The 23126-nt window shown below is 43.7% G+C and overlaps 1 protein-coding gene across 5 annotated transcripts in view; it reads left to right on the forward strand.

Annotated features, from left to right (window-relative positions):
• Ipcef1 (interaction protein for cytohesin exchange factors 1) overlaps positions 1–22829 on the forward strand; it is a 178637-nt gene extending 155808 nt beyond the window's left edge. For all 5 annotated transcript variants that reach the window (XM_045158521.1, XM_045158519.1, XM_045158520.1 and 2 more), the window contains 2 exons: positions 12965–13158; positions 22252–22829. In XM_045158521.1, coding sequence (XP_045014456.1) covers positions 12965–13158; positions 22252–22476 — 419 coding nt within the window. In that variant the 3' untranslated portion in view covers positions 22477–22829. The remainder of the gene's footprint in view (positions 1–12964; positions 13159–22251) is intronic.
• Positions 22830–23126: the final 297 nt, after the last annotated feature.

A 23126-nucleotide genomic window follows, 5' to 3' on the forward strand; every position in this document is an offset into this window, starting at 1 on the left:
TGTTATAAATGCTGTTCACTTCTTTTTTGACTTTCATCTATCTCCTGGTCTATTTTTCCACTGTGGATAATGTTCTTTTCTTTTATTTTTTATAAATTCATAATATCTATGAAAACATCTTTCTACTTTGTTCTTTTTTCTTTTTGGGGGGATTTTCTTTTTCAAGATAAGATCTTGCTCTAGTCCAGGCTTACTTTGTTCTTTTTAAAGGGTATTTGGGATATTCTTGACATCCTTTTAGGTTCACTTAGTCTCTCTCTCTCTGTGTAGGTGTGTGTGTGTGTGGGGGGGGTTTATAGTTTTCTGGTTTGGATTACATTGCATCCGTAGATTCAACCTAAGAGAAGCAGACAGTTTTGCAATTTAAAATCTTTCAGTTCACAAAATTACTCTTTTTATGTTTCTTCATTTATTTGCCTTTTTATATCATATAATAAAACTTTACAATTTATAATTTTCTGTATAGAAAATGATAGCCTTAAACACAATTATTAGATTTATTTCTACATTTTATATTTAAAAATATTTTTAAGGTATATTTTCTTGGGCTGGAGAGATTGCTTAGTGGTTAAGGTACTTGCCTGCAAACCCTAATCATCTAGATTTGCTTCCCCAAAACCCTCATGTAAGACAGTGGCACGTGGTGGCACACATGTCTGGGGTCTGTTTGCAGTTACTAGAGGCCCTGGCACACCCATTTTCTCTCTCCCTAATAATAAATAAATAAATAAGTAAATAAAATTAGTAAAAATATGTTTTCTCTTTTATAACTATTTATTCCTAGTATACATAAATAAAATTGATTTTTACATTCTTATTTATTTATTATTATAGGGCTATGGATTGAACCTATAGCCTTTCACATGCTCAGCAAAACCCACTCACAGCCCTGATGTTTGAAGTGCATTTTAACAATCAAGCACATTTCTGTCTCCAGTAGGGTCCAAAGCTCAAAGCCTCACATCTTTGCCCATAATACAGAGTATATTAGCAGGTACTGATCCTGATGATTAGTCGGCACATTATCATATGCTTGCCCCCCTGTTTTACTTATCATTTTGCTGGATTCTCATGCTTCATCTTTATGTTTCTTTTTTTTTAAAAAAAGATTTTCGATGATTCTTATTTTTATTTATTTATGAGAGAGAGAGGCAGATAGAGAAACAGAACGGACATGCCAGGGTCTCCAGCTGCTGCAAGTGAAGTCCAGATGCATGTGCTACTTTGTGCATCTGGCTTACATGGGTCCTGGGGAATGGAACATGGGTCCTTTGGTTTTGCAGGCAAGCATCTTAACCACTGAACCATTTATTTTGCCCATTACTTTTGATAATATTGGAATTTTTTCATATGATTATAATAATACTACCAACATGGAATTATCAATCATTCTCTGGCTGATAAAAGTTTAGATGATTTCTAATCTTTCATTATCATAAAGAATACTCCAGTGTATATGTCTGTTAGTATTTTAGGGGAGTAGCTACGATGGAGTAGATGCCAATGACTGAAAATGCCACCTTCCCAAAGTTACATCAAGCTTCAATCATAAGCTGAGCAAGATCAAAGGATAAAAGTAATAAACAGGGACCCGGCGAGATGACTTAAAGTTAAAGTGCCTGCCAGCAAAGCCAAAGGACTCAGATTCAATTCCCCAGAACCCACATAAAGCCAGATGCACAAGGTGGCGCATGCATCGGGAGCTTGTTTGCAGTGGCTGGAGGCTCTGGCATGCCCATTTTTTCTCTACCTTTCTCTGTCTCTCAAGGAAGTAAATAAAATATTTTTAAAAAGTCATAGATAGCACTGTGACTCTAGTCAACAGTGTGACCTGAATGCTTGACCTTTGCTTAAGTCCTCTCACTACAAAACACATGGTCTGAAAGGTCACTAGGCCAGGTGACAGATGCGTTAACTCACACGATTATGGCAGTCAGTTCACAGCATGTACGTAGATCAAGTGACCATCCTGTGTACTTCAAAATACCATTCTATATAAAATGTACATCCAGTGTATAAAACATATTACACCTCAGTGGGAGTTGACAAGAAAAGCCAGTGTACTTGTACACTCACCACCAGTGTGAGAATGCTCTTGTTGCACATTGGGAGACAGACTTTTCAGCTTTTCATAGCCCAGCTGACACAAGGAACAGACAAAGCACATGTACTCATCATATGTGTGTGCTGCATGCATACGTACACAGGACACACACACCACAGAACATATAAATGCAGGCTATAAATTGTGTAATGTCTATTTTCTCTGTTCTCAAGCACCTTGTTACAGTGAGACTGAACTTCCTTATAACCCTTTTTATCATTTTGTTTATATGTTCTATAAATGTACTGCTTACCCATTCATATACTTTTAGTTTGTTTACAATTGGATTTTTTTAAAATAATTTTTTAAAAGTTATGTATTTATTTATTTGAGAGCAACAGACACAGAGAGAAAGACAGATAGAGGGAGAGAGAGAGAATGGGCGCGCCAGGGCTTCCATCCTCTGCAAACGAACTCCAGACGCGTGCGCCCCCTTGTGCATCTGGCTAACGTGGGACCTGGGGAACTGAGCCTCGAACCGGGGTCCTTAGGCTTCACAGGCAAGCGCTTAACCGCTAAGCAATCTCTTCAGCCCTACGATTGGATTTTAAAAGTGCTTCTATTTATTTGCAAGAGAGAGGTGGGGAGAACATGGTCATATCAGGGCCTCTTGTCACTGCCAATGAACTCCAGACTCGTGTGCCACTTTGTGCGTCTGGCTTTCCCTGGGTGCTGAGGAATTGAACCCAGGTCTGCAGGCTTTGCAAGAAAGTGTCTTTAACCACTGAGTTAATTCCCCAGCTCCAAAATGGCTTTTGAGAGTTATTTATGGACCAGAGAGATGGCTTAGAGTTAAGGTGTTTGCCTGCAAAGCCTACGAACCCCAGTTCAGCTCGATTTCCCAGAACCCACATAAGCCAGATGCACATGGTGGCTTATGCACCTGGAGTTCGTTTGCAGTGGCTAGTCTCTCCTATAAATCGATGAATAAGTGACTAAAGAGGTTCATTAATTAAAGAGACATTTATTTGTCATGAACTCATACTTTATTATGGATATATTGTGAACATCTTTCCTCATGTATTACTAATTCTTTAATTTTTATTATTTATTTTAATTTATATTTACTTCATATAGAAACATACAGCTTTTATTTAATGGATCTTAACATAATATTTTTATTCTGACTTGGGTTGTGTGTCTCCATCAGGAAGGAAATTCTTACCTCAGTGTATGATAATATTCATATTCCATATTTCCTATTCATATAGTTTGAGATTAAAGTATTTTATGATTATATTTAATTTATTGCCCAATATCATTTCAAAGTTTCTTTTTTTCATTTACACTGTCATTTTTTTTTTTTTTTTGAGAACGGGTCTCACTTTGTAGCCCAGGCAACCCTGGAACTCACCATGTATTTCAGACTGGCCTCTAGTTCAAATGCCACCCCCCACCCCCTGCCTTAGCCTGCTGCATGCCTGGATCATAGGAATCAGCCACCATACCTGGCTTGTATTTTTTAATAATATTTTACTTATTTATTATTTGAGAGAAAGATGAGAGAGAAAGAGAGAGAGAGAGATGGAGGAAGGGAGGGAGAGTAAGCTTGAGTACACCAGGGCCTCTGGCTGCTGTAAATAAACTCAATGCATGCGCCACTTGGTGTGTCTGGCTTGATGTGTGTAATGGGGAATTGAACCCAGGCTGTCAGCTTTGCAAGCAAGTGTCTTGAAATACTAAGCCATCTCTCTAGCCCCGTGGCTTGTATTTTTATATTTTAATTGTGGGTCACACTAGATAATTGTAATATTAGGAGAAGAGAGCTCCATTTCGTAATGGCAACGACATTCGTTTTCAGGCTGTAAAACTTAACATAGGGTAACTTCTTTCTTCTAGCAGCACTTCTCTTGGGTTCATGTACTCTACACTTCTATCTCTTTCCTCCTTCTGAATCTTCTGTTTCCAACTTTCATACCCATCCAGAGCCATATGGCTGGAACTAGTGGGCTGTAGGCCATAGCTGGCATATCGATCAATAGAGTGTTAGATTTCTTTCTCCCCAAAGTTTTTCAACTTATTTTTCCTTTTTCCTTCTCATTCAATCTCTGCTTCATAAATACACTTTAAAACTCAAAACAAATCTTTGTCAAGTGTCTTTTTATGGGGGAGAGAGAGATAAAATTGGGATGCTAGGGCCTTTAGTCACTGCAGTTGAAGTCCAGATACATGCACCACCTTGTGAGCATGTGCAGTCTTGTGCACACATCACTTTGCATATCGGGGGAGTTGAACATGGGTCATTAGGCTTTGCAGGCAAGCACCTTAACCACTAAGCCATATCTTCAGCCCAAATGTCTTTTTCTATATGCATGCCAATGTGTTTTGTTTGAGAGATGAACACATAGATAAAATTTTTTATTAAGTAGAGACTTTGTATGGATACATCATATGATGGTACCATCATTTCCCTCCTCCCTGCCCCCACTCCACTGAGGGCCCTTGTTAGTGGTAGCTGGTATTCACCATGTAGTTGTAGGTTATGAGTTGTGAGATCAGCAGTCTGTCATTGTTGGGAGGGCTGTGCCTCTGGATATTCCTTCCCACCCTGTGGGTCTTAAAATTTTTCCATCCCCCTTCTGAAAAATTCCCAGAACCATGGTGGGTATGTTTTAAGTCTGTTGAGATCTCAGCAGCTCCTGAATTTCTGCTTTGGTACGTTTTGAGTCTCCTCAGTGTCTGCCTGCGTCACCCTGGCCAAGGTTGTCAGGCTCGCCATGGAAGCAGCACCCTTGCTCATCTCGCCAGTTCTTCTGCGGTTTCATCTGGGCCCTGGCTGCTGTGTGAGGGGTGGTTCACCTTCTGTCAGGGAGTCAGCTGTCTAGTCTTGTCTTGTTGATAGATTATGGTTTTCCTTGGTTCTAGCTGCTTTCTGAAAAACCAAGACAGATTCTCCAATGGAGAGTGAGATCAGGGTAGGTCAAAGTGGATAGTTAACTTAGAGAGATTTTGACAGGTGTAGCATTTATATCTAAATACTTCACTTGCTCTTGAGTGCTCATATGATTGGAAGAATAAATTAAAGTTAAAAACAAATAAAAGCCAATTATCAGGTGGTTGAGCAGGGGATTCAGTCTAAGTTTACTGCAGAGAACCATGACCAAGAGATACGATAATAACAATTGAGAGAACGAAATTATGGACCATCCAATAGACTGGGTTTGTCCTTGTGAACCAAAGCAGTAATTCTGGAGAAGGGCATTGAGCTATCCTAGTTAACAGGTCCAGCATTCAAGAGAAGATGGGCACGTGACTCAGCACAGAATGGAAAGTGGAGAAAACTGAGAGAAATCAAAGAACAAGAACACAGAGAAAAGCCCCAGCTCTGTACTTGGGCGCTGTATCTAACTTTCTCATGCTCGGTTTCATTATTCTCTCGCCAGATTTCTTGAGCCTCCATCTCTCTTAGTCACCTCTTTCCTAGCTGGTATGCTTCTGTTTTCCATTCTCATTTTGTAAGCACTTGTAGCTGTGCACACAGGGTGCACACGTGACTCTTCCATTCCTTAATGGAATTGGTTCATGAACCTTAGCAGTATACTTCATACCTAATAGTCTGACCTCTGTCTGAGGTAACTGGCTGGTTTATGAATTTTCCAACCTGAAGTCCAATAATGCCCAGTAGTCTTGTGGGAACAGCGTTAGGCACAAAACCTGGGCCCAGTAATCACGTAGTTTGGCCTTGGTGGCTGCAGATTTGCCTGGCTTGAGACTCTCCATTGAGTGTTATGCAGGTGCAACTGCATCAAGTGTTCTCAGAGGCTGATGTGGTGCTAACAATAGTAGCTTTGGCATCATAGCTGTGTTCATCTCCCTGGAACATTGGTCAGGGTTTATGTGAGAGGATAATGGCACAATGGTGAACGCAGTGCCTGCCCCATAAGAAAAGCAATGCATGATGGACAGCTGTCTCCACTTACAGCAACAGACAAAGGAGAGTTCTCTCTCAGAGCTGTACCATTGCTGGTCCTTGTGTCCTTCGTATTAGAATGAGTTTCCCAGATTTGTTCTTCATTGAGTAATTGAAGTCTGTCCTTATGACTTCGCGTCTTGCTGTGTTATAGAGCTGTCAAAATTACCATGCACAGAAAGACTGTTAAAATCTGAGTCTCTAGGCATCTGATGCTATATTAGGTAACATTTATAAAGTCTTAAATGGTATTCAGAATGTCCAAAAGTTAATTTTGTTATTTCCTCTGTTGGTGACAGGTGCCTTCTGTGTGTGTCTTTTTTGTGCTTAAACACTAGACTATTGCACGTGAAACGGGGGATATTTTTTTTCTACCCTGTTCTTTCCAAAATGCTTCACATTTGAAGATTAAAATTATCTTCCTTGGGATATTATTCAGACCTTTCAAATCGTTCAAAGGCTTCCTTTCAAGTGCTGGTGTGAGATCTGGCATCTGAATCCTTCCCCTGTCTTCAGAGCCAGCTTTTCTGTTCTAAATAGAAAATAAACAGCCACATTCTAGAAAGCACAAGAAAGGCCAAAAATAAGATAGTGGGGGAGGCAAAGTTGAAAATACAGCATTTCAAGAGAGAATCTGCATACAGTGTTCTCGACAGCCAAATCCTGGGCCCACAAGAGCTGAGCCAGCCTGTCAGAGCAGACAATAGGCTGGCACGTAGGAGGAGGAGGACAGAGCTGCAGATTGGTTTGGCGCAGTCTTGGGAAGGAGAGAACTTCTAACTATTAGTTAAAAATGTTGTCATGTCTCTAATGTTGTCAAGGAGGATGCATATGCACATACTTGTGTATCTGATTGTGTATATGTCTTTTTCCTTTCTTGAATCTAATTGGTTAGATACCTGACCCCAGTTTAAAGAGCTTAATAGCCTGTGATAGTGACTTAGTTTACCCAGCATAAAAGATTACCAATATTTACTTTAAATTGCCTCGTATTCAACATGTAGGAGGTACTGGTGGTTTTGAACAGGGATTCTGGACACACTTCTTTGAACAAAACCAAATAGGTTATTTCCCTTTCTTCCTTCATTCCCTCCTTCCCTCCTTCCCTCCTTCCTTCCTTCCTTCTTTCCTTCCTTCCTTCCTTCCTTCCTTCCTTCCTTCCTTCCTTCCTTCCTTCCTTCCTTCCTTCGTTTTCCTCCCTTTCTTTTCATTTCTTTCTTTTCTTTCCCTTCCTTCCCTTTCCTTTCTCTCTCTCCATTCTGTCCTTTCTCCCTCCATCCATTCCTTCCTTTCTTCATTAGGACATGGCTCAGAAATCCTCAGTGTTGCCCTGTGGAAGGCCCAAATTCCTCCATGTCATTTCAATCCCTTTCTCTCCCTGTGAGCCATGGTTGGTATGAAATACTTACTAATAGGTACTCTGTGAAATATGGTCTCTGGGCCAGCAGTTCCTAGGAACTTACCAAAAATTTTAAATTTCAGCATCATCTCAGCCTGGCTGGAGCAGAATACACATTTTAGAAAGTTTCCTAGAAGACTGAAGTTTGCAAAGGCTGGTCTAGAAGTACCTGGGCCCGTATAACATAGAACCCAGCTTTTATTAACACCTACTACCAATTTGCATTTGACAAAAAAAAAAAAATCACTTACTGCTTTTCATATGTCTTCACTTTTCTTGTCCATGATGACAGTTTTTAATATTCCTTGAGTAAACACTTGTGAGGTGAGGGAAAGATGCGGCAGCCTGTAGAGCATCTTATGTGTCAACAAGAATCCAAGTCCTACCATTGTACATGGGAAGACTGAAACAGGCATTGAGGGGAAGGGTAAAAATTGCATTGGAAACACTTCATTGTCAGACAAAATGCATTGACTTTACCTCAGGAGATAAGGAAGATGGCACTAATTAAGTTGGCTTCCACTTCAGAGGGATCGGAAAAAAAATGAAGGCTTGCCTGCCAGTCTTCTAAATTTGCTTTTTATAATCTGGTAAGACAAGAAAAATAATGAAGTTCTTTCTAGTATGAAATTATAATTTATAAAAATAGCTACATAAAAATAGGAGGGGGTGTGTTGTAGTTATCTTTGCATTGCTGAGGTGAAACACCAGACCCAAAGCAGCCAATAGGAGGAATTTATTTATTTATTAGAAACTTATTTTAGCTTATGGTCTCTAGGGGAAACTTCATGATGGCAGCGGGGGAACGTGGCATGAGTAGAAGGTGGACATCACCTCTGCCACTGCAGGTGAAAGAGAGCAGCAAAGTTGAGCTGGACCCTGGCAAGGGGGAGTTGGCTATTACACCCCAGGAACCCATCTCCTCCAGCACGGTCCCACCTCCCAAATTGCCACCAGCTGGGGACCAAGCATTCAAAACACACGAGTTTATGGAGAACAACTCATTCAAAACACCACAGAATGTTAACATTTGTATTTTACTCTCAGTATAAAAGTGTCCAGAGAGAGAGTTAACTGGCAGCACCCTTGTTTGGCACAGCAGTTCAGAAAGACACACACGCACTCACTCTCTTACACACACACACCCCCCTCCTTTGAGGCCAGTGTGGTCCATATTTTGTTGGGCATTTGCTGTCTTGGTTCCTTTTATTGCCCTATAATTCCATTTATCACTTATTTCCACTATTATTGGATGCTCATTTTATGACCCCAGGAAGATCAAAGCACCAGCCACTAGCAGTAGTAAAAACTAATCAAAATCCTTCAGTCAGCCATGGCGTGGTCACAGTGCATCCCCTGGGTATTCTGTTGTACATTGAACATCTCACAAACTATGCCATACCAAAAAAGCCAATTAGGGAATTTTCTTGATCCCCAATGTCACCATTCTTTATTCATTTTCCTTAAGTCTGGGGTGATTTCAGAAATCAGCTATTAGAGGTCAGACATTTACTCTTTCAGGCTCAAGTTTCCCCTGACAAAGTAGAAACAAACTACCAGTTTGCTTTTCGTTCCTCCTCTCATTTTCCTGACAGCTTTTTCATTTTTAAAAAAAATGTTGGTGATTTTAATATTTTATTTATTTATTTGAGGGAGGGAGGGAGAGAGGCAGAGAGAGAGAGAGAGAGAGGAGAGAGAGAGAAAGAGGCAGATAGAGAATAGGCACACCAGGGCCTCCAGCCACTATAAACCAACTCCAGATTCATGCACCCCCTTGTGCATCTAGCTTACGTGGGTCCTGGGGAGATGAACCTGGGTCCTTTGGCTCTGTGGGCAAACTCCTTAATCACTAAGCCATTTCTCCAGCCCTTCCTGACAGTTTTTAATCTTTATTTTACCTGAACCTAGCAGCTATTGTGCTCTTATCTTGCTCCTGGATAAATTATAGTAGAAAATGCTAATCTTTTGAATGTTACAGATGAATTATAGGTGAATTCTGCATTAGTTTTCAGTAACCCAAGCAGGTTTACTTTGCCTGGCTTAACTGGAAACTTCAGCTAGTTTGGGAGGGTTGAGTTACACACACACACACACACACACACACACACACACACACACACACACACAATCTTGAAGGCTAATGTTCCAGATTTTAAATTAGGAAGGGGGCTCGTGGGGGAAGAGAAATATAGCTTCTGATATTTTGTTGTGTGTGTGTGTATAACTCAACCCTCTCTTTGATCTTCTATAATCATTGAAATGTCTCTAGCTTACCCCCCAGAAGTGTTACCATGCCTACTATAGACACATCCTCTGCTAACATGGCTATCTTATCAAATCCGGCCTCAGTTCTTACAGCTCTACTGATGTATGTTTTACATAGCATCAGCTTCACTCATAAAGAGGACAGGCACACTCACAGAGGTGTGTGCTGTCACCACGGGCAGAGAGCCTCGCGGGTTGGTTGCTTGCTTTCCCGTGCATCTCCTCGGTGGCCCCAGGGTAACTTTCTGTGCGAGGACTGACTGGTCTGTTCTGGATCGGTCGTGTCGTGGAATTGGTGGTCTCCTGTGCCTGACGTTCTACTCTTGGCAGGATGATCTCAGGTTTCTCCCATGTAACAGTGTGTGTGTGTGTGTGTGTGTGGGGGGGGTGTTACACCATCACTTGTTTTAATTACTGAGCAATAGCTCCTGGAGTTCATATACTACTCTCATCTGTGGGTGAATGCTTAGTGTCTTCTAGTCCTCTTTTTAAATATTTTAAAATATTATTGTTTATTTATTTATTTGCAAGGAGGGAGAGAGAGAGAGAGAGAGGAGAGTGACAGATGGAAGGAATGGGCGCACCAGGGCCTCCAGCCACTACAAACAAACTCCAGAAGCAAGCTCCACTCTGTGCATCTGGCTTTTGTAGGTTCTCAGGAATCGAACCTGGGTACTTAGCTTTTGCAGGCAAGAACCATAACCACTGAGCCCTCTCTCCAACCCAGACATTTTTATTTATTATTTATTTGCACATTCTGTGTGTGGGGGGCATGTGCCAGGGTTTCTTTCAGCTGCAAATGAATTCCACATTCTTCTGCCACTTTTTCATCCTACTTATGTGGGTGGCTGGGGAATTGAACCTTTGTAGGTAGACTTTGCAAGCACGTGTCTTTAACTGCTGTGCCATCTTCTCAGCCACCCTCTCTTCTTATGAATAACATCTCTGTGAGCACTCAGGTACATTTGTGGGAACATATGCTTCAGTTCTCTTTAATGTATATTTGGGGATAGAATTACAGCATTATCTTTTCACTATAGCATTTTTGAGGAACTGTCAACTTGCTTTCTTAAAGAGGCAGCTCCATCTTCTATTCCCATTCACCACGAATGAGGGATTCTCTTTCTCCATATCCTTTATCACACTTATTACTATCTTTTTAGTTTTAGCTGTCTTGGTGGGTGTGATGAGATAACTCCTTATGGTTCCAGTTTCCATTTGTCTAATGATTAAGGATGGGAACAGTTTTTCTTGAGTTTACTGACAATAACCCACTTAAAAAATTTGGATAGAGCCAAAAGTTTATCTTTAGATTTAGCTTTATATAATTTCTCTCTCTTTGAGACTGGTTTAAAAAAAAAAGAGGTTTTGAGGATCAGAACTTTAAGTCAGGTCTAATGTTAGTTTAAGCAACATCTCTGCTCTCTGTCACATGAAAGAGTGTTAGCTTGCATCTCACAGTGACTGTCTGGGCTACATAGAGAGAAGCCAGATTTTGGTTTAGGAATTTCTAATTCCAGAGGAGTAAACTGTCAAGGATTTTGCTTGATTCTGGGGTTCTTCTAGTGTCCTTTCCCCTTCTTTCCCCATTGTGAGAAAGCCTATTTGTTTAGTTCTTTCTAAGGGAATACTTTAAAATCTCTCTCTCTCTCTCTCTCTCTCTCTCTCTCTCTCTCTCTCTCTCTCTCTGCATGCCTATGGGTGCACCAGGGTTTCTTGATACTGCAAATGAATGCAATATTCTTGCACTGCTTTTTGCATCTGGCTTATATGGGTGGCAAGCAAGTGGTTGTTTCTACTGAGCTATCTTCCCAGTGCCAAGCTCATCCTTCTTGTAGGGCCCTCTCTGAAGCTTCTTTCTAAGAAAAGAGGAAAAATATAAACCCTAAGGAGTAGGCTTTGGGAAAGAGACCTCATTGTTTATATTTCCCAAGATCTTTTCAGGAAATGTAGGACTGAAGGATTAAAATTCTTTGTGAGAAATTAGAGCCACGTCAAGTGATGAAGATTTTCCTTGCACGGTCTCAGTATCATCTGAGGTCCCTGCAGGTACTTGTGATCGGAAGCTGTGCTGCGGTCACTTCATGAAGGCAACACACGGAGCCACTAGCCTGCCGTCCCCCAACAGCCTTGTCTCCAAGTGGACTGGCTCCATGCTAATTCTTAAGATGACTCTTGGAAGCTTCTAGCCAATATACAACAGCATGTAGTTTTTTCTTTTTTTCCTAAAAAGAACAATCCGTCTCTGGTATCTGAAAATAAAGTTTCAGAACTGAGTCTTGCTGGCTCCCATCAGTCTGCCTGAGTGAGTGCTCACCCCAATGTTGGTGACTGTGGCCTGGATTCCCGTGAGCTGAGGCCGGCAACCTGTTATGAGGAAGTGAAAAATGTGTGGCAGGATAAAGACCCCTGTCTTTTCACAGTCCTTGACCCCAGGCAGGCTTCATCCTCAAGTGGGGGTTAGATCTGGAAATCTCAGGCAGTCACATAGGGCAAAGTTTCCCTCCCCTATTGTGATTTCTTTCTTTATTTTTATTTATTTATTTATTTGAGATTGACAGACACAGGGAGAAAGAGGGGGAGAGAGAGAGAGAGAGAGAGAGGGAGAGAATGGGCGCGCCAGGGCCTCCAGCCACTGCAAACAAATTCCAGATGCGTGTGCCCCCTTGTGCATCTGGCTAACATGGGTCCTGGGGAATTGAGCCTTGAACCAGGGTCCTTAGGTGTCACAGGCAAGTGCTTAACTGCTAAGCTATCTCTCCGGGCCCCCTCCCCATTGTGATTTAGAAGCATGTAATTTGTTTCACAGGTTCAGAGATGGGGTAGAGTTTTGCACCAGGACAAATCACCCCTCAAATCTTCCCATATCTAACTTTGGGGATATTTGGATGAGATGTTGGTTTTAGAGTCATGTTGGAATGGCTTCAGACTTCAGAAGATACTAGAATGGGATGGATGCATTTAGCATATAAGAAGGATATGAATTTTGAGAGCAATGGGTCGAATTGTGTTCTGCTCCTGGCTGCTTCTCTCTCAGCATGTCAGGCTACAAGTTTACTGGGAAATGCTGGTGCAGACGTGATTCACAAAGGGGAGTGTGGCCCCTAACTGCAAAGCACTACAAGGTGAGACGTCAGACAGTGAAACATCAGCGTCTCACAGTTCTAGAGGCCGTGTGTCTGAGATGAAGGTGTGGGCAAGGGGTCCTCTAGGAGGGCCACCATGGTGTCTCATGTTCTCTCCTTGTTTTAACGGGGTTTGTTGTTACTGCATTTTTATTCGATAGAAGAAACAAAAGTGTCTGAACATGATGAAATGGAGAAGCTCTACAAGTCATTAGAGCAAGCCAGTCTCTCTCCTCTTGGGGACCGACGGCCTTCAACCAAAAAGGAACTGAGGAGATCTTTTGTTAAGCGCTGCAAAAACCCATCCATAAATGAGAAGCTTCACAAGATCCGCACCTTGAATAGCACGTTAAAGGTAAGGCAACTTCAGACTGTGGGAACTCTGTGTGTAAAGGAAAGAACCACTGATTCTGTGGGGAGAATGCAGCTCGCCGCAGTGTGCGTGGATGGAGGTAAGAGGGATGGTGAAGTAACAGGATCCTTACAGGGTGAGGTGATCCTGGGCACTCCAACAGAACTTGGACATTCACACGGCCACATCCAAGGCAGGTTTCCATAACAGGCTTCAAGTTTCTCTTCACTCTAATCTCAAATTTTAAAACTCCTACAATGGCAAAGGACCACGGGTAGCTCCGTTTTGTAAACCTCGTGCCTAGCACAGTGCCTGGCTCAAACTTTGACTAACAGAAGTCAGTGTTTGGCAAGAATAAGCAATAATGTGAATAGGGCCTTGAGTTTTCACCTGAGGCTACCTTTCTTATGTAACACAGGCAGGGGAACATTTCCCAACCATCACCTGTAAGCACTATAGTCAAGGAGCACTGTGAAAGCCAGACAGTGGGAAGTATACATTCATTTTTTTATTTGAGAGAGAGAGGGAAGGTGGGAGAGAGAATGGGCATGCCAGGGCCTTTAGCCACTGCAAATGAACTCAGATGCAGTCTTCACTTTGTGCATCTGGCTTATGTGGGTGCTGGGGAATTGAACTGTGGTCCTTATGCTTGGTGGGCAAGTGCCTTAACTTCTAATTCATCTCTCCAGCCCAGGAAGTATACATTTTGTGGTAACCGACCAGCAAGTATTTTCACAGTGGCAATGAGGGACAGTGGACAGGTTGTAGTGAAGTGGTTTTCAGGGCATCCACAACAAAGGGTACTTCGTGAAGAAAGCATCCTGCTTTCACGTTCCCATAGGACACAAGCAGAAGGGTGCCAGGACGCTTTATCAGGTAGTCCCAAATCGGCACAGGATTTATAGATTCTGCAAAACACTGGTGGGCCCTGAAACTCAATTTCTGTTTCGTACATGTCCTTTGTAAGAATTTGAGTCCTTTTCCAGGAAATAATGCAGGCAGTCACAAGGACAAGGCTGAGATGGTCAAGCACCACCGTTAGTCAAGAGAAGCCCCCACCAGCCCCTAAAGGCTACAAAAATGGAGCTGGAAAAGATAAGGGAAAAATAAAAGTATACTTTTTTTTGTTTTCAGTTTTTTGAGGTAGGGTCTCATTCTGGTCCAGGCTAACCTGGAATTCACTCTGTATTCTCAGGGTGGCCTTGAACTCAAGGCGATCCTCCTACCTCTGCCTCCCGTGTGCTGGGATTAAAGGCGTGCGCCACCACGCCCAGCGAGAGTGTACTTTTGCAAAGAAACTCCAAACAGAGAAATTCTCTATCGTCTAATGACGAAAAGACAGTATTAGCACCCATCCCATGCTGTGTGTAGAGCCAAATTAATGTGTTAGTAATTCCAGGCAATATGCCCTAGCACTTTTGGATTTGGGACTTATTTGTCCATGGGAGCTGATAGAAGGAAATGGCTTTGCCACGGAATAGCTATCTTCTGAAACTCACTGTGCGCCAGGTACTGTTCTAGGTCACGTAACCACTGACTGGAGCACCCTGAGCGTGGTCGCAGGGAGGCAGATAGTTACAAGGCACACCATGATCACTGCACTAGGCACAAGCTCGGCGGCCTTGGTCGTCCAGAAGATGGACGTGACACACTGCCTAGCCTCATGAGATTAAGCTGACAAGGGGAGAGTGGGTCAGAGAGTGAGGCTGTGGGGAGAGAGAGCGACAAGGGCATGCAGGAAGGCGGACTGCCTGCTGAAGGTGAGCTGCTCACGCCGACGTTGAGGGCAGCGGGAATACAGGACTAAGGCTGCGGACTCCATCAGGTGGCACAGTAACCCCCTTGACCCTCCCCTGCTCTGGCACAAGAATCCATTTATCAGCCCCTCTGGCTTTCTGTGGCTTCTTGCTCTTCCTATTTATGGCCAGGTAGAGGATGACTTCAGCCACTTTTTCTTTTCTTCCCGCACAGTAGGCATTTTCTCCCTAGGTCAACAAATTGCCCACAAGCTCAGCATCTTCAGACAAGAAACGCTTGTTATCTCAGAGCTTCCGCGAGCCTGGAACCTCAGCACGGCCTGGGCGGGTCGAGCCTGTGATCAGGGTGTCTGTCGTCTGGGGCTGTGTTCATCTCCCTGTCAGAGACATCGTCTTACTTCTTGGGTTGGTTGGTGGCAGAATGCATTTCTGTGCAGGACACAGGGCTGGACATCTCAGTTGCTTTTTGGGTTCTGGCTGCCCTGGGGTCCGAACCATGTGGGCTTCTGCATAGGACAGCTCACGGCTTCGACGGTGGCTTAGAGTCAGCAAGACAGCAACAGTGAGCTATGCAAGTGAGCGAGAGCTTAATGTCACAGGAGAGACACACGGCGCTGTTTGAGACACGTAGCATTGTTTGATAGAGGCAGGCCATTAGGTCAGCCCATCCTCAGGGAAGAGATTCCACAAGGAGATGAGCCCCAGAAAGCAGGAAACACTATGGGCTGTTTCAGAGTTTCCTTCATACCCAGGTGAGCTGCTCAGTATGTGCATGGAAAATAGGCCCTTTTGTTAAATCCCTTGGGCCTCATAAATGTAATGCTAATGTTCCATGAGGTATAACCAATGTTATGATGTCCCGTGAGCCTCAGGAATAAGCAGGGTATTATGAGGTGACAATTGGCCAAACTGACAAATCCCAAGGGCTGAGGGGATAGCTGAGTGCTTGTGGACTTGTATAGCATGCACAAGGCCTTGAGTTCGATCCCCCAGTGCTGTGAAACAAATAAATGAACAAACAAAATACCTATACAACAAAAATGCAATACCGCAAGAACCTGCCCCCAACAAAACTATAATAAAGAAAAATAAACCAAATTAACTTACTAAATGGACACAGGTTATTTGGTGCATGCATGTTTACTCATGTTGCAAAACTGTCATAGTAATTTTTTAGGTTTTATTAACATTCAGAGCATTCAGTATGGTGGTTACCTTTGTGAAGGAAGGATTTAATTTGTAACAGGAGGGGGGCAATTGGAGCTTCTGAGGAAGGGGCTGGTTTAGGGTCTTTGCTTAACCTTGGAATTGGCTATGGACATGTGTTATTTATTTATCAAGCACGAATCTTTCTATTTGTATATTTTTTTAAAATCTATGCTATATGGCAGTGAAACTTTTTTAAAAAAAAATATTTTATTTATTTATTTTTTATTTGAGAGCGATAGACATAGGGAGAAAGACAGATAGAGGGACAGAGAGAGAGAAAATGGGCGCGCCAGGGCTTCCAGCCACTGCAAATGAATTCCAGACGCGTGTGCCCCCTTGTGCATCTGGCTAACGTGGGTCCTGGGGAATTGAGCCTCGAACCGGGGTCCTTAGACTTCACAGGCAAGCGCTTAACCGCTAAGCCATCTCTCCAGTCCAATGGCAGTGAAACTTTTGTATTTAAAAATACTTCAAAGCTACAGAGTGAATGAGCAAAGGCATCAGAATTTCATACAGAAACAAGGGAAATGTTTTAACAATAATGTTTATCATAACAATGGCCATATTCCATAAATAAAGAAATGTAATCCCTGCACTGGAATTTTACGGGGAGGAATACTCTTGTGAAAGTGTTCTTGGAAATTGAGCAGACTATCATGTCACTCACTAAGTGTAGATCACTCAACTCAACATCCACTGGCTTTATTTTGATATGATGGGTCAATCACAACCTTCATAGGTTGGAATGAAACTCAGTGTCACTGTGGCCTGGATCAAGGAAGGATGAGCCTTGTTCTTCCCATAACTACTCAGGTGGAAAATCTCCACTGCCTAAGTCAGATTGCACATCTGCTGTGAAAATTGATAGCACAGCTTTCTCTGTTTCACAATGCTGTGGGAGCGCCTACCAAAGCCAGCCAGAAAGTCAGGTGGATGTTGTCAAAGTCATTCGTAATCTCTGCTCTCCTCCCAGGCCAGCCAGGAGATGCAGGGTGGTTCTGTGAAGCTCTGGCCTCCAGGTTTCCTTCACAGGAGATTAGACTGTTTCCCTAATCTTTAGAGGTTACAGATGAGAGTAGAAGTGGAAGATGATTATTATTATTATTATTATTATTATTATTAATTTAAAACCTCTCAAGCAGAGGCCCATAGAAAACTGTCCCTTGTGTTGTTTCCCCTAGAGGAAATGACAGACATTATGACTGAGTTCACAGTTTGCTAGTCTTTTTATTTTTTTACTTTTCTGTTTATTTTTTATTTAAGAGTGAGAAAGAGGCAGAGAGAGAGAGAGAGAGAGAGAGAGAGAGAGAGAGAGAGAGAGAGAGAGAGAGAGAGAATGGGCGCGCCAGGGCTTCCAGCCTCTGCAAACGAACTCCAGATGTGTGCACCCCCTTGTGTATCTGGCTAACGTGGGTCCTGGGGAATCGAGCCTTGAACAGGGGTCCTTAGGCTTCACAGCAAATGCTTAACCACTAAGCCATCTCTCCAGCCTGGAAGTTTTATTATTAAGATACACTGACTATGAAAATGAATGGGTTATTAATTTGTATTCTGTGATGTTTCCAGTGACACATACATGAGCATTGGTTCTCTCACCCTCTCCCCCCACCCCCTTGCCATCCTCAGCCTAGTGCCCTTTCCAGCCCCTGGCAGTTCTTCTACTTTCAGGTCAGGGTTTTTGCTTTTCATATTTCTACTTCCAGAGAGAACATAAAATACCAGCTTTTTCAGTGTCTAGGTTACTTCACTTAATACAATGTATTCCAGTTCCATCGATTTTGCTGCAAATGACTGGGATTCACTCCATTATAAGACAGTAAATATTCATTCTTTTTAAACAAGTAGCTAAAAGATGTCTTCTATTACATTTAGTTGTTCCTTCAGACATTTGATATGCCCATTACCCATCAATACTATGTGGAGTGTTTCCATTTCCTCAGAAACTAGAGATCAAGGTCACCAGCTGTGAGTGGGGTGGAAGAAGTTTGATATGAGGTGAGAAGCTTTTTGGAACAGTCATTTGCAGAGAGGGGGAGAGAAGGGATAGAGAGAACGGTTATTAGGAAAGCCTGGGAGATCAGCTGCACCTTCAGCTCTTCTCTCTGTGGGGATAGGGATGAAAGCTTGTTATTATCAACACATATGAGTTGATATCTCACTGATGTGCACATGTTGTGATATTTCCTTACATGCATGCACTGTATATGGATCATATCCATCCATCCTCCTCTGTTCCCACTGTCCTTCCATCCCAGCTCTCACCAGTCATTCTTCTTTCAGGTTGATTTAACCTTGTTTCTACACTTCAGAGAAAGCATGCCAGACTTGTCTTTCTTTGCCTGCCTTCTTTTCACTTCCCCAGTGTTTACCAGTTCTGTCCCATTCTATCTTAAATGACAGGATTTCATTCTTTTTTTTTTTTTTCTTTTGTGGCAATATATTCATTTCTAAGCAACTGTTTTGAGAGCCCTGCTGTGGGTCATTCTTTCATGCAATCCAGGGCAGTGAGCACGTTAGACAGAAACACCTAACTTCATGAAGCCTACAGTTCAGGAGGGGGAGAAACAAATACGACTGTCTGAATTTATGGTGTAACAATGGGGAGTGGAGGTTAGTCTTACACTTAAAATGAGAGTAGTGAACATGGTTGTGACTTCGGGCTGTGCCTAGGCTGCCCTGGGTGTATGCTGAATGATTGCTCCAACAGTTGACATGCTCTGAGTGTCTTCCTTAGCTCTTGGCACTATGCAAGGAGTCAGGAGTACAGGATGGAGGAGATGGTTTTCCTGTCACACTTGGGCTTTAGGGCAGGTGACATGTGTAGCAGTTACCTTCTCATTGCTGGGGATAAACATCTGACTGCAGGCAGCTTAAGGAAGGAAGGAGTTGATTTTCGGCTTACTACTTCCAGGGGAAGCTTCACGATGGTGATGCAAAGCTTAGCAGGCACGGGTAGCTGGGCATCACATCTATACACATCAGCTGGACAGTAGCAGCAAGAATGAACTCTGGAACACCTAGCAAGGATGGTGTTGCAGTCAGGTCCGCTTTGCTGGCAGAAATCACCCAACCAAGAGCAGCCTGTGGGAAAAAGGGTTTTACTTTGGCTTACAGGCTCGAGGGGAAGCTCCATGATGGCAGGGGAGAATGATGGTATGAGCAGAGGATGGGCATCCTCCCTTGGCCAACATAAGGTGGACAGGAGGAACAGGAGAGTATGCCAAACGCTGGTAAGGGGGCACTGGCTATAACACCCATAAGTCCGCCCCCAACAATACACTGCCTCCAGGGGCCGCTAATTCCCAAATCTCCATCAGCTGGGAACCTAGCATTCAGAACACCTGAGTTTATGGGGAACACCTGACTCAAACCACCACAGATCATTAGTAAACCTCAAGGCCTGCCTCCAGCAACACCCCTCCTCCAGGAAAGCTCCGCCTCCCAAAGGCCCCACCTGCTGGGGATTGAGTAGGAGGCTTAATCGCAAACACGTGACGCTGTGGGGGATGTCTCACGCTCACACCGCAGCATGGGGGACCCACAGGCACCTCCCTACAGTTCTCAGAGCACTCTGTGCACGGGATGGCACGAGAGCGTAAAATAAGTGTCCTCAACAGAACTTGGTGGTGCTCACAGAAGGCTTCCTAGAGGCCATGATACCCCAGTGAGTATAGATTTAAAGCCTTCAGGTAAAGGAAGCTTAGAAAGTGTCCACAGCCATGCTGCCCTGAAAACTCCAGGTCTCGTCTGATCTCTGTAGCTAAGCAGGGTTGGGTCTGGTTAGTACTTGGATGGGAGAAAACTAAGGAAGTGTTCTGTGTGAAATGAACTCAGGAATTAGACTTCACCAGAGGGAGGGAGGGAGGGAGAGAGAGAGAGAGAGAGAGAGAGAGAGAGAGAGAGAGAGAGAGAGAGAGAGGAGTACTGGTGCACAGTGTGTGTGTGTGTGTGAGAGAGAGGTGAGCAATGTGCTTGGAGAAGCCCCACATTATGGAGGTATGAGAAGGAGGTGGGAAAGCTCAGGTTCCTTCATTTCAAGGACTTTGAGGCATGTTGGAAGTTCCCTGGCATTCCCATGCAGAGCACAGATTCAGAGTAGCGTGGGAGGAGGGGACCTCTCCTGAAGGATGGAGTAGCAGAGCAAGTGTGATACAATGAACTGCACATACCAAATTGGCACAATGGACATAGGAATGGAGAAAACAAATTGTGATGGAATTCTCAGGGCTGAATGTTTTTCTTTTCTTCTTCTTTTTTTTTTTTTTTTTAGTGTGGAAGACGATGCTTCATATTATCACTCTATTCTGTTTTTTTTTTTTTTTCTTGGTTTTTCAAGGTAGGGTCTCACTCTAGCCCAGACTGACCTGGAATTCAGTCTGTAATCTCAGGGTGGCCTCGAACTCACGGTGATCCTCCTACCTCTGCCTCCCGAGTGCTGGGATTAAAGGCATATGCCACCACGCCCGGCTATTCTTTGACTGTGGGAAACTCTGTCTGACACTTAAAAAATGTAAAACATTGGGCTGGAGAGATGGCTTAGCGGTTAAGCGCTTGCCTGTGAAGCCTAAGGACCCCGGTTCGAGGCTCGGTTCCCCAGGTCCCACGTTAGCCAGATGCACAAGGGGGCGCACGCGTCTGGAGTTTGTTTGCAGAGGCTGGAAGCCCTGGCGCGCCCATTCTCTCTCTCTCCCTCTATCTGTCTTTCTCTCTGTGTCTGTCACTCTCAAATAAATAAATAAAAAATTTTAAAAAAATGTAAATCATTGAGTACCAAGGAAGTAGAAACAAATAGCAAAACAAAACCCAAAAAGACAAGCAAGCAAACAAATAACAACAAAAAGTTTGTGGGCTGAAGGCAGCTCCGTGGTCAGGTGCTTGCTTCACAAGCATGGGGGGGCTGAGCACAGATCCCCAATATGCATGTAGATACCAGCGTGGTGGGGAGCGTCTGTAACCCCAGTCCTGGGGTAATGGACACAGGAGGACGCCTGGAGCTTGCTCGTCAGTAAGCTTCAGTAAGCTTCAGGCCAATGAGGGACCCCCATCTCAAAGAGAGCTGTATGGTACACCTTAAGAATGATACCTGAGGCTGTCCCCTGGTCTCCACACACATGCATGCATGAATACACACACACACACACGCACGCACGCACGCACGCACGCACGCACGCACACACAACACAACCTTTTAAAAACCATTACTTTTATAATGTTTTTTTTTTTGTTTGTTTGTTTGTTTTAGTTTTTTTGAGGTAGGGTCTCACTCTAGCCCAGGCTGACCTGGAATTCACTCTGTAGTCTCAGGGTGGCCTTGAACTCACGGCGATCCTCCTACCTCTGCCTCCTGAGTACTGGGATTCCGGCTTTCATAATGCTGTTTTGATGGAAAGTTTGGTGCCTCTTCTTTGAACAAAAACACAAGCTATGCTTCTTCTCTTCCTTCAGCTGCTTCTGAGACTTTGGCACCCCTGTGAGGGAAATTCTCTTCTGGTGGTCTCTTTCTCTCCCCACCCAGCATTGCTGAGGAGTGGGGGAGGAATTCCTCCTTCCTGTGCTTTTTTTCTGCTCTCCTGTTTTCACAGTATTTTTGCTTCATCTATTAATCAGATACGATTTTCTAAAATAAATCGAGATAATTTTAAAATGACATAGTTGTAAGAGATAGTTTTTTGTGTGTGCTAGCTTATACTGTGGGTAAAGTGTTGCACTCCAGTCCTGTTTTGCGATGGCCAGTGAAGTGTTCCTGTATATAGTTCCAAGCTTCAGGGGACACACGGTGACACTCACACCAAGATGGAGACACTTCTGTGAGGTGACTTAATGGATGGCTCAGGAGAGGGCGACAAGAAGGGGACATGGGCTATCTGTGTAGTTTCTCCTGTAACTCGGGGGAGGGCCAGTACACATAGCTTCCTCGTGGTGACCACGTGTGAAGAAATGCCTTATCATGGAGAGATTAAAATACTAACGTGTGCAAACACTTTGAGGGTTTTTTTTAATGATGTGTGTGTGTGTCAGAGAGAGAGAGGGAGAGAGAGAGAGGGAGGGAGAAAGGGCTGAGGAAGGGGGTTTATTAACATTCAGATGTTCACAGCCTATCTCCTTTCCTCCCTGTTTGCTTCTTGGCCAGTGTAAAGAGCATGACCTCGCTATGATCAACCAACTGCTGGATGATCCGAAGCTGACAGCCAGGAAGTACAGAGAGTGGAAGGTCATGAATGCCATGCTGATCCAGGACATCCACCACCAGCAGCAGCAGCAGCAGCAGCAGCAGCTGGCCCCTCCAGCTCCTGACGGGTCCTCCCAGGAACTCAAGAAGCCCCTGTCTTCTGCGTGTGTCGAAAATTCTGTCTGAGAAGAAGCCAGGACTCTTACACATTACTGTGGCATTCGACAGGATGTTGCAAGACCTTACATTTTTTTCCTGTAAAGGAAAATTGAAATTCAGTTCCTCAAGCACCAACCCCCATCTAAAGATGCAACCAAGGCAAAGACACCTATTCCCATATGTCACCTTTGTCACGACTGGAATGGTGGGGTTTGTCTGAGCAGACGTGTGTGTGTGTGTGTGTGTGTGTGTGTGTGTGTGTGTGTGTGTGTCTTCTACTGCGAGCTCACAGGATGCAAGGTTCTAGGTGGAATGTGAGAAATGTATCTTTCCTCCTTTGCTTTCAAGATGGACATACCTTCTCTTTTCAAGAGATGTTATTAGGGGTGACAGCTCATAGAACCATGCTGTTTTGCATTAAAATAAAAGCAGCATGCGGACATTGTGCCGTGTCAGGCCCAGCCTTCTCCACAACATCTCGAGAGGAAGGAATGGTTCACATAGCCGTGACAGGAGTGGGCACATGTTGGCATTGTGGAACAAAAGTTTCTGCCTGTGGTACAGACTGGTGGTGCCTTTCCCACTTGTTGAGACGTTCTTTGTAGAGCTCTGGGAGGAGCCCAAGGAGCAGATGTACCCTCGACTCCGTTCTCTCAGCGACAGCGCAATGACTCCAT

This window comes from Jaculus jaculus, chromosome 9, assembly GCF_020740685.1.
Source record: "Jaculus jaculus isolate mJacJac1 chromosome 9, mJacJac1.mat.Y.cur, whole genome shotgun sequence".
In the NCBI taxonomy this organism is placed as follows: domain Eukaryota; kingdom Metazoa; phylum Chordata; class Mammalia; order Rodentia; family Dipodidae; genus Jaculus; species Jaculus jaculus.